This window comes from Notolabrus celidotus, chromosome 16 (genome assembly GCF_009762535.1).
Source record: "Notolabrus celidotus isolate fNotCel1 chromosome 16, fNotCel1.pri, whole genome shotgun sequence".
Lineage (NCBI taxonomy): Eukaryota > Metazoa > Chordata > Actinopteri > Labriformes > Labridae > Notolabrus > Notolabrus celidotus.
The window spans coordinates 9,179,611-9,192,011 of NC_048287.1; the positions used below are offsets into that span (position 1 = coordinate 9,179,611).

The 12,401-nt window shown below is 40.1% G+C and overlaps 2 protein-coding genes across 2 annotated transcripts; both read left to right on the forward strand.

Moving 5' to 3' along the window:
• The first annotated feature begins 444 nt into the window (after positions 1–444).
• On the forward strand, positions 445–3,484 carry polr1h (RNA polymerase I subunit H). Its single transcript, XM_034704797.1, has 5 exons — positions 445–598; positions 1,615–1,734; positions 2,325–2,425; positions 2,623–2,732; positions 2,900–3,484. The coding sequence occupies exons 2-5, from the start codon at positions 1,617–1,619 to the stop codon at positions 2,922–2,924; spliced, it is 354 nt and encodes a 117-aa protein (XP_034560688.1). The 5' UTR covers positions 445–598; positions 1,615–1,616; the 3' UTR covers positions 2,925–3,484.
• A 703-nt stretch (positions 3,485–4,187) lies between these two features.
• gtf2h4 (general transcription factor IIH, polypeptide 4) lies at positions 4,188–11,867 on the forward strand. The gene is made up of 14 exons (XM_034705609.1): positions 4,188–4,323; positions 4,537–4,655; positions 5,694–5,798; positions 6,993–7,124; positions 7,402–7,587; positions 7,925–8,033; positions 8,391–8,459; positions 8,646–8,729; positions 8,907–9,081; positions 9,213–9,343; positions 9,808–9,855; positions 9,970–10,048; positions 11,036–11,097; positions 11,588–11,867. The coding sequence occupies exons 2-14, from the start codon at positions 4,540–4,542 to the stop codon at positions 11,696–11,698; spliced, it is 1,407 nt and encodes a 468-aa protein (XP_034561500.1). The 5' UTR covers positions 4,188–4,323; positions 4,537–4,539; the 3' UTR covers positions 11,699–11,867.
• The last annotated feature ends 534 nt before the right edge of the window (positions 11,868–12,401 follow it).

The window sequence follows — 12,401 nt, forward strand, 5'->3', positions numbered from 1 at the left end:
TACCTGCCCTTTGTTTTCATGGTACTCGAACACCTGGATGTTTATGCTGTGACAGGCCAATGAAAATTAGGTGTATAAAACTTCAATCCATTGATGCAATAAGAACCCATACCTAATTTGTGTCACAAATATCATTAGTCATTAAATAAAACAGACTTCAACACAAAAGGACATCATGTACAACCCTGATTCCAAAAAAGTGTAGACACTTTAAATCATAATTGAATTAAATCATAATTGAATGTGATAACTTGCTACCCCTTTTGACACATGTATCATCAAAGATATATATTTAAAAAATCAATCAACAAAGAAGTCAGACATAGACATATGAAGGGTAAAGACGTAAAAATATAAAACTCTTTATATGTCTATGATGGTAGGAGTTCACAGAAGTATATAAAGTTTAAAGCTGGTTCTAAGCATAGGTTCAAAGTAAAGCGGGACCTCAGTCGCACATTTATGACATCACAGCTCGCGACGCTGAGGACCGCGCAGTGTGGTGTGCATGCTCTTTCATCAACAACACAACGATCACGGACGGTGGCTGAAATCTGCGGGTTGTTTCTGTTTATTTGAGTTATCTAGAAACATTAAGGTAAGCATTTGATCAGTTAACGTGAGCCTGCTGTACTAAACGATCAGAAGGATGATTTAACGGGTTTAAAGCATGGATAGGCTGTGGTTTAAAGGTTGTTCTAAGAAACTTGTATGCTTTAAAATCAGAAAAACACTGAAGCTCATGTTTTAACCTAAACTGTAATGTTACATCAAAAATAATTTGTCATATGGCACACTGGCAGGCAGACTGTTAATGGATACAAACCTGTAGCTCTACTATTCCGACATTATACTTTTTAAATTTAAGGATGTTTACAATGTCAAGACAAGTTATGTTTGTTGAACGACTGAAGTGGGGGATGCTGACAGTCTTCAGAGAGACTATTATTCATATAAAAAGGTTAACGTTTGAATATAAAGACAAATGAACTTTAATAGATTCAAACAAAAGAAGCAGTGATGCAAATAACAATAAAGATGTATGGCAAAGTTAAAGAAGTGTATAACTTTCACTTGAGACAATTATTTTCTCTGTTTTATCTATGAATTAAAGCTTATCTTGAATTATCTTGAATTCATGATGATTCAAATCTTCTCTGTTTTTCTGAATTAACTAAATACTGTGCCTCAGTTGCTGTCCATCAGTCACCAGTATTTTCATTCTAGTTACCTCTGAAGTCACCACATAGACAGTCTAAGTTCCTTTCAGAAGCATCGTCATATTTCTTAATGGAAAGATGGAAAAATCAGGACAGCAGGTGCTCAGTGGTATATTCTTAAAGAGCATCTACAGACACTTGTCAGAGCCAAGGATGCGTTTAAAATACCTTCATGTTAACAGGGTATTCATCCTGAAAACACTAACAAACGAGAAAAACATGACCTGTCCTGACCTCCATGGTCTTCTTCAGGTTAGGATACAGTCAAAAGGGGTGGGTCCACTTTTATCCTGAAGGCTGAATCACACATGCAATGAATGAATTAGAATCTGTGTGCAAATGATGCTCTATAAATAACCTTGCCTCCTGACTCTGTTTTTTTTTCTGCACACAGAGATGTCATGTTTTTCCGGTGATCCAAACTTCTGTTCTGAGTGTGGAAACATCCTCCCTCTCCCAGGAGTTCAGGACGTGGTGCGCTGCCCTCGCTGCTCCTTCTCCATCCCTGTATCAGGTAGGTTTTATCTTATGCAGTCTTATCCTTTAATTGCTTTATGTCTTTTGTTTCTTTTTATTGCTTTTATTTCTTTTAACTGCTTCCATCTTTTCATATTTCTTTAATCTCTATAGATACTTCATCTAGTATTAATATACTATTGTATTTTTTCTTTATGTTGTTTTTAAACCTTGGACTGCTGTTATCTCATTTAGTTGATTTAATGTCTTCGATAGCGTTGATGCAATTAATTATTTTCATCTCATATTAATGCTTCTATCTTTTAAATTTCTTTTAATCTCTTGAATCTATGAAGACTTTTCATCTCTAATATTTTGATCTCTATTGATGTCTGTTTTTCTTTACCTTTTGTTTTTTTAAATGCTTAAATTTTTATTTTATGTCCTTAAACTGTGTTTTTGATTTATTTCATTTACATCCTCTTGGTCTCTTATCATGTTGTTTGGGTGTTTTGTTTTTGCTTGCATCTCACAGCATTATGTAACCCTTTTTTAAGGTAACAATCAAAGAAAAACCAAATTAAATTAAACAGCTGTTTGAACTGTATGTGTGTGTCTCTGTGTGTGCTTGTGTGTGTTTTGGTCCAGAGTTCTCAGGTCAGGAGGTCCGCTCCACAGTCATCTTTAACCCTGTGGAGCAGTCTGTGTCTCTGGAGGACGATGTGGACTCGGAGCTGAAAGGACCTGTGGTGAGAACACACTCACTGCTGCGTGTGTGTGTGCGTGTGTGCGTGTGTGCGTGTGTGTGTGTGTGCGTGCGTGTGTGCGTGTGTGCGTGTGTGTGTGTCTGTCTGTCTGTCTGTCTGTCTGTCTGTCTGTCTGTCTGTCTGTCTGTCTGTCTGTTTGTGTGTCTGTGTGTAATAATGAGGATTCCTGCTCTCTGTAGATCGACAGACGCTGCTCTCGCTGTAACAAAGAGGGGATGATTTATCACACCAGGCAGATGAGATCGGCTGATGAAGGACAGACGGTCTTCTTCACCTGTATACACTGCAGGTAACCAACATTACCACTGTGTGTGTTACAGTAAGAGCTGCAGTGGGATCTTTTTCTGATCATGTGATGTATTATCAAACTCGTTTTTTTTACTCTGCCCTGTACGGTGACCTTGAGTGCTCTGAAAGGCCTTTAAATAAAATGTATTATTGTTATTTTTGTTTCAGGTATCAGGAGAAAGAAGACTCCTGAGAAGATTCTTCATCTCTCCTGTGTTTGTTTGGATCTGTTTGATGATGAGGAGAGTATTTGGAGCCTGATCTAAAGAATATCTGTCCCTCGATCAGAGTCATCAAATGTTTATAAGTTCTTAATGAACAAGGTCAGTTTAGTTGTTTTTCCTCAGTGTCAGAGTTATGGTCGGTTTTACTTCAATAGAAATGTTCTGCTCATTAATCACGTGTTAATGTTTATACTGAAGAAGAAAGCTGTTGTAAGGTTGAAGCTGAGTGCACGTTGTTTATGTCTCTAGAGACGTAAACAACAAGAAAACAAAATGTAATGTTATGAGCTAAAATGTTAATGTAAGTATTTTAAGTCATGTTGTCTCATATTTAAAAATCAGCCTTTGAACACATCACAGCAGAAACACAGTGAGACAATCTGGAGCTGTGTTTGAATGTAAGACTGTATTGTGTGTGAACATTAAATGTACAAAATACAAACTGTGTAAAATCTCAACTAACACATGAGACAGTGTGTCATTTACATGTGGTGTTTTTGAAATATTAAAGATGAATATATCAAAAATATTTGTTCTTGTCTTTTCGACACAGTCAGTTTCTTCAGTTCACAGGTGAGATTATAAAACACATTGATAGTCATTTGAAGACTTCTAAGATGCTTTAATACCCAAACAGCCCAAACCGGCTCACTCAAGCTGTTATTTTGTAGTAAATAAGTCAAAGTTTGTTTACGAACCGTAACAGTTTAAGACATTTGTATTCAAAATATGATCAGAAAGCAAAAAGAGAACATGTTTGTGTATCCATGCTGAATATTGCCTTACAAAGCATTGTCGGTCTGTATTTGTACCCCATTAATGTTAATGACACTTTCATCTGCATACATTGTTATTTGTTCATATTGAGGTTATTACCTTTAACCACATTTTTTATATGTGGACATTATCTTTGCTGATTTTTACCTGCTTTGTGTTTTACCTGCAGGTTTCATGATGTGATTGAATAAATCTGTGCCTGGAGATATTTATTTGATTCTGAACCCGCTTCAGTCTGTTTTTGTTATGAGTTAATAGCTTTCTTTATAATGCGTGTTATTATTACATTTTCCAACCTGCTTTATTTTTCAGTTTATTTCTAACAGACAGCAATCATAAAGAAACGATACTGTAGATGTACCAGGATCAGCCTCATCCAGCAGGCGGCGCTGCTGCGTTCAGCTTGTTCAATGACTGCTACTGAGAAACCTGAAGAAGTCGACGACCAATGAGGAGACTTGTTCAGGATCACGTGATATGAAACATGGCCTCTCAGGGACAGAGATGTGCCGGATGACAACAATGTAGATGTTTGGATTTATAACATCAAACTTTTGAGGAATCCGTAGAAACTTTGAATCTACCCTCACGGTAAATAATCTGCTGTTATAAAGACGACTTACTTTAGAGATCTCTGCCTCCTGTAGCTGCTTTGTGATGGACTCATGACTCTAACACATTACCTGCACATTTATGATAAATGTGTTATATAGCAAATTAAAGATTTCATTTTTTTTTGTGGCTTGTTAAAGATTTTTAACGTGTCTCGTGGTGCGTTCACGGACTCCCCTCTGTCTTTCACAGACCATGAAGCTGCGCGTGCAGCTGCAGTGTAAGAACCTCCATGAATACCTGAGAGAGCTGAGCCCTGACATCCTGGACAGACTGTTCAACCACCCAGCGACGTGTCTGGCTGTCTACAGGTGAGACAGTAACAACACGGGTGGACCTTTTTATGTGGAGGAGGACTTGGGATCAGTGGTGGACCAAGTACACAGCTTCATTACTTAAGCCAAAGTATAGATCCTCCATGTCAAATATTACTCCAATACAAGTGACAGTTTCTCTGTCAAATTATTACTTGAGTTAAAGTACTGGAGTACTTGCTTTTAAAAAATACTGAAGTGTTCAGTACTTTTTAAAATATATCAAAACGTTGTATTTTCACAAAGCATGATAACATTCAAGAATACACAGGAGTACATTCTGTTACATCATGTTTATTTAGAAACCATTACTTGAAATCTCTTAAAACTATACCATGGAATAAAACAGCAACTAAGTTACTCCAAGCACAGACAACTTAGTTTGAAATGTTCATCTGTAATGAAACAAATGTTATGTAGCTCAACGCCCTATCTCAGGTTGGACAGTGAATGTTTGTATGTTTGTGCAGAGTGAGAAACAAGGAGAACATTTCAAACGACACATATCATTCTTCATTTCACAAAGCTCTAACACGGGCTGAAGAAATGGACATGGGTGCTCAGGTGGAGAATTATAGCCATCATTACCACCTCTGAATGAACTGTCTGATCTGAGTGAAATCTGCTCTGTGTTTGCTCCACGTTCAACTGTGGAGATGCACGATATACACGTACGACTAAACCACTGAGACAAACAGAACTACACAAACACATTTTACTGTCTGTGGGATCAGATTTCAGAAAAGAGAAGGAAATTCATGAGCTGACTTCAAAGCAAAAATAGTGAGTAACTAGAGCACTGATAGAAATGTACTGGAGTCAAAAGTAAAATAATTGTCTTCTGAATGTAGTGGAGTAAAAGTAATAAGTTCCCCAAAAAATAATACTCAAGTAAAGTACAGATACTCAAAAAATTTACTTAAGTACTGTACTCGAGTAAATTTACTTTGTTACTGTCCACCACTGGAACGATGTGATGATGATGATGATGATGATGTTGATGATGATGATGATGATGATGTTGATGTGTTACAGGGAGCTCCCCTCTCTGGCTAAGAACTATGTGATGCGGATGCTGTTCGTGGAGCAGCCTCTCCCTCAGGCAGCGGTGGCTCTGTGGGTGAAGAAGGACAGTCAGAAGTGAGTCCAGACCTCGTGCCTTCATTAAACCTGTAGAAAGAGTGACGTAGTGAATCACTGTGATCCCTGTGGATTGATAAAGTCTGGACTCATACTGATAGGCTGACATCCATCATCAGGATTATGGGTTGATACATCAGTGCATCCTTTGTGATTACACTCTTAATCCACATGAGATGTTTCTCATGGTGAATTTAGTTTCTGAGACTTCTTTACACAGATCACTTCCTCAGATAAATATTTCAGTGCAGTCAGGTAATTTCCTGCAGGTGTTTCAACCAGTAAAAGCAGAACCTGAATTATGTATTCAACGGTCCAGATGAAATGACAGATTATTGAATCCCAGATTGTAGTCCAGGACACCAGCTTTAAAAGTTATACCTGCTATTATTATTATCATTATTACTATTAGAATGGTTATTAATATTAATATTGTGGTTATTGTTATTATCAATATTATTATTGTTATCACATACAGTATAGTGTAATAACACAAGTACATGAGTGTCGTAGGGATAATGTGGTATGATGTCAGGACAAAGAAAGAGCTGCTACTGTTAACTTTGTTGTTTGGATACAGACTGTTTGGCACTTTATTATTTAATATTATTTATTTAATATTAACCCATGACCTCATGTAGTTGGTTTACAGAGTGTTTGTTTGGTGTTTATGAACGTCTGCTTTCAAAAAGCGATAACAACAACAATAAGTAAAATAAGTTGCTCAAGAAATGCTAATTTGGTGAAATGGATGAGCTGTTTGGAATGGAAGTTTTAAAATTAACATTGGATATGAAAAATAAGAGGTGACTGTGTATGTTTTGGGAAAGTTCCAGTTCATTTGAATACTCTTTGAAATGAGATTGTTCTTTGTTTACTACATTGTGTTTGAGTCTTGCTGCTGTTTGAATCTCTGTGTTTGTTCCTGAGACTGTTCACTCCGCTGGAGATCACTCTGACTGATTGTATGATGGGATGTGTGAGTAAGTTTCTCTGAAGCAAACTGCTCTCAAACATCATTCAGGCCAAAGTAATCATGGTGAGAGTGATACACCATCTCTATGAGGAGAGCGGAAAGACACATCTGTCACCAGCTTACTCTGTATGTGTGTGTGTGAGTGTGTGTGTGTGTGTGTGTGTGTGTGTGTGTGTGCGTGTGTGCGTGTGTGTGTGTGTGTGTGTGTGTGTCTGCAGGGATCACGATGAGTGTGTGTCAGTGTTAGCAGGACTCCGTCTGTGGCACAGTCAGCAGCTGCAGGGCGGTCTGCAGGGCTACATCCTGAATCCAGTGTTTAAAGAGAACCTGAGGATTGCTCTGCTCGGCGGGTACGTCACTCTCTGTATCTTTTTCTGCACTGTTTATGACACAGGGACGAACAGCCTCTGAGCACACAGCTGCTCAGTGTGGGTACTGAGCCACACAGACAGGAAGTGGACAGTCCGCTGCAGAGATAACTCCAGCAAGGAGATGTGATGTCACTTTGAGAGTCTAAACCGACTCCTTTTACTCCTTGTGTGATTTTTAGGCTTTTATTTTGACATGCTTAGCTCTATCCCTCACTAGGTCATTGAAGTAAAAGTTTCCTCTGCTACGTTGACACAGGGGCAAAGCTTGGGCAGATGAGGGAGCCTCTCTGGGTCCGGACCGCCACGCTCGGGACATCGAAAGTCTGGACCGCTATGCGATGGAGCGCTGGGAGGTGATCCTGCAATTCATGGTGGGTTCTCCCTCTGCTGCTGTCAGCCAGGACCTCGCTCAGCTGCTGGTTCAGGCAGGACTCATGAAAAGGTAAAGTGGAGCTGACGGTGAAAAATGACCACAATGACACGTCTCTGACCACCAACACTCTGTCTCAGAAATCAGTCCACATGTGCTCACATCACAATCTGCTTCCTGTGATGGAGTATCATCAAATGCTTTATATCTGTTGGGTTTTTAACTCTTACTGTCAAAGATGTTTGTTTACAAACCAAACATAAACAAATAGTGTGACATCTTTGTCAGATGTCACTTTAAGATTCAGGTGACAGTGTTCAGGTTCATGTAACACAGTAATGATAATCTAACCCCTCCCGCAGCCTGCCCTGTCCTTACCTGTTCATTCTTTCTTCTTCTGTGGTTTCAGTGAGGCAGGAGAGGCTCCCTACATCACGTCAGCTGGTTTCCAGTTCCTCCTACTGGACACGGCCTCTCAGCTGTGGTACTTCACCCTGCAGTACCTCAAAACTGCCCAGGTATTGAAAAACAGTTCTGGTGCCTCAAAACTGCTCAGACTTCTCAGAACTGCTGTAGTTCTAAAAGGCTTTTAAGATACTTCAAAATTGCTCAGGTACTTTAAAACTGTTCCAGTTCCTCTTAAACTGAACAGGTACTCAAAACTGCTTAGGAACTGTACACATGCTCGGCTGCTTTAAAACTGCACAAGAACCTCAATGAACTTCACAGCTGCCTAAAACTTCCCTCGTGCCTAAAACTGTCCAGGTACCTTAAACATGTCAGGAACATTGACTTGTGCAGGTACTTTCAACATGTTTAGGTCATTTAAAAACTGCTCAGGTGCTGAGGACTTCAGGCTTTCTTCTCTCTTTCAGTCCAGAGGGATGGACCTGGTGGAGATTTTGTCTTTCTTGTTCCAGCTCAGCTTCTCCACGCTGGGCAGAGTGAGTTATCCTTTGTTTGGCTGTGTGTGTGTGTGTGTGTGTGTGTGTGTGTGTATGTATGTGTGTGTGTGTGCGCGCGTGTGTGTGCGTGTGTGCGTGTGTGTTTGTGCAGTAAAATAACAGCATCACTGTCTGTTAGGTTTGGGTCTCTGTTGTTATTGATCGATCACTCTCTTTGTGTCTCAGGATTACTCCGTGGAAGGAATGAGTGAGTCTTTACTCACCTTCCTGCAGCACCTGAGGGAGTTTGGACTTGTCTTCCAGAGAAAGGTGAGGCACTGAGGAGAGGGAAAACCACTGAGAGAGATGTCAGCAGCACTCACATCCCTCCTTCAGACAGGAGGGGACTGTGCTGATGCTGCAGCAGCCTCACAGTCAGAGCGAACGACAAGCCTGAACACAGAAACTGAGTAGTAATAATGTGTTGTCTGTGTCTCCTGTTATCAGAGGAAATCCAGGCGATACTACCCGACCAGACTGGCCATCACTCTGGCTGCAGGAGTCACCAGCTCCTCCTCTGCATCCTCCTCCACCTCCTCCTCCTCCCTGCCTTCCACTCCTGGTACAGGAGACGCTGGCTTCATTGTAGTGGAGACGAATTATCGCATCTACGCCTACACGAGTATGTCTGAACTGTGGAAGCTCCTGTGCTGCAAGTTAACCTGATAAAAAACACCTGAGATAATATTTCAGGAAGGATGCAGAGACCCTGTACTGACCTCTTCTCACCGCTCATCTCTCTCTTTCCCTTAGACTCGGAGCTTCAGATTGCTCTGGTGGCTCTGTTCAGTGAGATGTTGTATCGGTTTCCTAACGTAGTCGTGGCTCAGGTCACCAGAGAATCCGTGCAACAAGCCATCGCAAACGGGATCACTGCACAACAGGTATTCCATGCCCACACACACACACAGAGTTCTGTATGATACCATAATAGACCCTTAAATACCTCACACTGCACTGTGTTTGTACAACAGAACAAAAACTAACAGCTGAACTCTCCTGTCGTGACGTAAATCTGTGAATCACTCAAAAATGTTTATTCCCTGTTTGCTTAAATTTCCCCCAGTGAGGATGATTACAGTGAAGACTTCAGTTTTCTGTCATTTATGCCTGCAGGTCCTCATCAAGTTTATTTAAAGATGAGAGTCCTGTGAATCAGTGATTTCATGAAACATCATTGAGACTTCTTCTTGTAAATAAAACACGAATCCCAGATTATCAGCTTGTTCTCATGTTTTATTGACTTTATGTTTCAGTTCTTTAAGGTGATTTACGTGAGATACTAAGTATAAAATATGATCTATAATCTACCTGATTATGTTACATTAATCTTTGTTTCACCTCCCAGATAATCCACTTTCTGAGGACCAGAGCTCACCCTGTCATGCTTAAACAGGTACATCAAACCTGTCTGTTCTCCTCACACCCTGACCATAAACACGCTCTCACATTTTGCTGTAAGGGTTTCTTTATCGTTCTCTCTCTCTCTCTCTCTCTCTCTGTGTCTCAGTCTACGGTCCTTCCTCCCACCATCACAGATCAGATCCGACTGTGGGAGCTGGAGAGAGACAGACTACAGTTCACTGAGGGTGAGACAGATTCACGTTCATTGTGTCTTTGACGAAAAGATTTTGACATCAAACATTTGTATTAATCCTTCTTTAGGCAGTCTGGGACCACCCAGCTTGTTATCAGCACACAGATCAAAGCCATTATCCCTGATGGTATGGGGATCATAAGTGTCTTACATAAGAAGCTCCCACATCTGTGAAGGCTCCATTAACGCCAAACTATGAATACAGGTTTTGGAGCAACATATGCTGCCACCCAGACAATAACTCTTTAGGGGAAGACCTTACATAATTCAGCAAGACAATGCAAAACCACATTCTGCACGTATTACAACAGCATGGCTCTGTAGAGTTCAGGTGCTAAACTGACCTACCTGCAGTCCTGACTTATCACCGGTTGAAAAAATTTGGATCATCATGACACAGAAAATCCAACAAAGAGGACCCTGAACTGTTGAGTAGCTGGGATCCTCTATCATTAAGAATGGGACAACATTTCATTTTAAACTCCAGAAACTGGTCTCCTGGGTTCACAAACCTTTACAGAGTGTCATTAAAACAAGAGATGATGCAACCCAACTGAAACATGCCCCTGTACCAACTGTTTGAAATGTGTTGCTGACATCTAATTTAAATTATAATTTGTTGTCTTTATTTTAAGTTAAATATAGACCTCAAATGATTTACAGACCTGTTAAAGACATTTTTTTGGGAATTGGGGTCAGACTTGATTTAAAAACTGTGCTGAAAAATTAAGGATCAGTTCACTGTGTGTGCGTGTGCGTGTGCGTGTGCGTGTGTCAGGACCTGTCAGCCTGTTCTGATGTGTCCTTTTTGAACTCTCTGACAGACAGGTGTTGGTTTTGCTGACATGGTTCAGTCAGTGGAGCTGAGCTGTATCTGCTGCTGTCTGAGCTGTTGTACTGTGTATTAGAGAGGAGGAGTACTGACCTTCATGTCTCATCTGACTGAGTGTGTGTATGTGTGTTTGTGTGTCTCCTGCAGGTGTGCTGTATAACCAGTTCCTGTCCCAGGCAGACTTTGAGGTGCTGCGAGACAGAGCTCAGGTCAGATTTACTCTCATTTCTTCTTTACTTAATAATAACCATTTATTTTCAAGATTAACACGTTTTATATGATCAGTTTATTAACACTCATATTCCATTTCAATGAAGACATATTTAACATTTCTCCCACTGCACAAAGAGTGTGTGGTTACACCCTGGATATCGTGATATGTCAACTTATTTATTTATTCATTTTTAATGCACTAACCTGTAAATACAGGAGAAATAATGTAAATGAGACTTTTCAACAACAGACTGAACAAAAAGATGAACAGCATTGCAGCTCCCCAAAGAGTGAAGCTAAAATACTTAGCGCTCCCCATGGTGACTGGCTGCATTATTGGTTATAAAGCCCTCCCTCCATCTCTATGTTCAGTCAATAAATGAAGCATGAACAGCAGCTGCTGTCAGATGACTATATGGATATGTTGTCTGTTCCCCCTGCTGCTGTGTAACATGTTGTTGTTGTTGTTGCTGCTGCTGTATTCAGGGTCTGGGCTGCCTGGTGTGGCAGGACGTGGCTCACAGGGTAATGGTGGTGAGTCCTCAGGGTCACAGTGAGGTCAAGAGGTTCTGGAAACGACAGAAGACTCACACATAACACAGGGACGACGAGGGAGGGAGGGGCAGTAATGTCACACCTGAGGACAGGTGTCCTCTGACATCACAGATCAGCTGTTCAGTTCAGTAAGAAAAAGGAGATGATTTAATTATTTTGTATGTTCATAAAATGTGAATGTGTTCTGGATTAAATGATGACAAGAAAGAAACTAATGTCTGCTCATTCTTCTCTTGTCTTTAAGAAGCTGGATTACAGATAAGCCGAGATAGAAATACACCTTTATTAAATCTATATAGACTGACTTCTAGAAATGGATTTGGATTATAATGTTCTGTTATTCAGAGGTTATGTCTATTATTTTAAACTTTACTCTTATTTTAACATATTTGGGGGTTTAAATGACTCACAGGTACAGAGAGTCTCTGAGTGTCTGCAGGAGACCTCTTCATCCTGCAGCAGGTAAACAGGCTGCAACATAATCCCTGATGGATTCATGTAACAGGTTAAGACATATTTGGTTTGTGACTCTTGGTGTCATCGGAGAGCAGACATAATCAGCGTAAATGATCCTGATCAAAACGTACAATATTCCCCGTTATGCTAATTTCCATTATGAATTAAATAAACAAACTTACAGATTAATCCCAACAGAACAAAGGCACACAAATACTGATATTGAAATATACTGAGGAATAAAACAGGTTTAATGCTTTACTCTTTGTTGGACATAGTGTTTTTACAG

Bases quoted from the DNA above. Each gene is read 5' to 3' on its own strand.
- polr1h (XM_034704797.1), top strand. From the start codon at position 1,617: ATGTCATGTTTTTCCGGTGATCCAAACTTCTGTTCTGAGTGTGGAAAC. The intron at 2,426-2,622 runs GTGAGAACACAC...TGCTCTCTGTAG, and splicing joins CGGAGCTGAAAGGACCTGTG to ATCGACAGACGCTGCTCTCG. The intron at 2,733-2,899 runs GTAACCAACATT...TTTTTGTTTCAG, and splicing joins TTCACCTGTATACACTGCAG to GTATCAGGAGAAAGAAGACT.
- gtf2h4 (XM_034705609.1), top strand. From the start codon at position 4,540: ATGAAGCTGCGCGTGCAGCTGCAGTGTAAGAACCTCCATGAATACCTG. The intron at 8,460-8,645 runs GTGAGTTATCCT...TTTGTGTCTCAG, and splicing joins GCTTCTCCACGCTGGGCAGA to GATTACTCCGTGGAAGGAAT. The intron at 9,082-9,212 runs GTATGTCTGAAC...TCTTTCCCTTAG, and splicing joins TCGCATCTACGCCTACACGA to ACTCGGAGCTTCAGATTGCT.